The sequence below is a fragment of the Myotis brandtii genome, unplaced genomic scaffold, assembly GCF_000412655.1.
Source record: "Myotis brandtii unplaced genomic scaffold, ASM41265v1 scaffold227, whole genome shotgun sequence".
NCBI lineage: Eukaryota > Metazoa > Chordata > Mammalia > Chiroptera > Vespertilionidae > Myotis > Myotis brandtii.
In genome coordinates this window covers 497,137-497,792 of record NW_005358520.1, presented here as the reverse complement: position 1 = coordinate 497,792, position 656 = coordinate 497,137, and the positions used below count along the sequence as shown (strand labels likewise).

Here is a 656-nt window from a genome sequence, read left to right as displayed (position 1 = left end):
TGGTAATTTAGTGAACTTTAAATGCTATATAAATGATATGAAGAATATTTTTTTTAAATGTCAGAATTCTCTAAAGGGATGCATGATTTTGCCTCTTACGGATACATTGATCCCAAACAACTTTTGAGTTCTGCTCACTAGTGATAGGGAAAAAAACACTACCTATTATTAAAAGAAGTATTTAGAGATTTAAAGAAATGATTTCTGCATAAAATAACATTGATTCTCTTCTTTTTACAGGTAGAGGAAGAAAGGTAAGCTTTATTTTGCGTAGTTCCATTTTTCTAAGTGTCTTTTTCATCCTAATACTGTCTACAAAGAACTGTGCGTTTGAAGTGTTTGGAGCCCTTTCATAAAGTACACAGTACCATCAAAGATAAATACATGAGCTCAGTGCAGCGTCTTGCTTACAGATTACAGATGCTTCTATTTTATGTGCTTTGTTAATTCTTGTTTATAGTTGTTCCTTCCAGAAGACAGTGGGCCCGTAGGGATCGAGGCTGTGTCACATTAACCTATGAATTACTTCTGTTTATCATAGTACTTAGTATATGTGCCTTAAGCATTAGAAGTGCAACAGATGTTTAACTGAGTGAAAGAAGGGAGGAAGGGAGTGGGAGGGAGATAAGAAGGGAGGGAGGGAGATAAGGGAGGGA

General features: G+C 35.7%; 1 protein-coding gene across 1 annotated transcript in view; it reads left to right on the top strand.

Annotated features, from left to right (window-relative positions):
• COL5A2 (collagen, type V, alpha 2) overlaps positions 1-656 on the top strand; it is a 193,340-nt gene that overhangs the window by 123,886 nt on the left and 68,798 nt on the right. Inside the window, exon 4 of the mRNA XM_014539724.1 lies at positions 241-254. Coding sequence (XP_014395210.1) covers positions 241-254 — 14 coding nt within the window. The remainder of the gene's footprint in view (positions 1-240; positions 255-656) is intronic.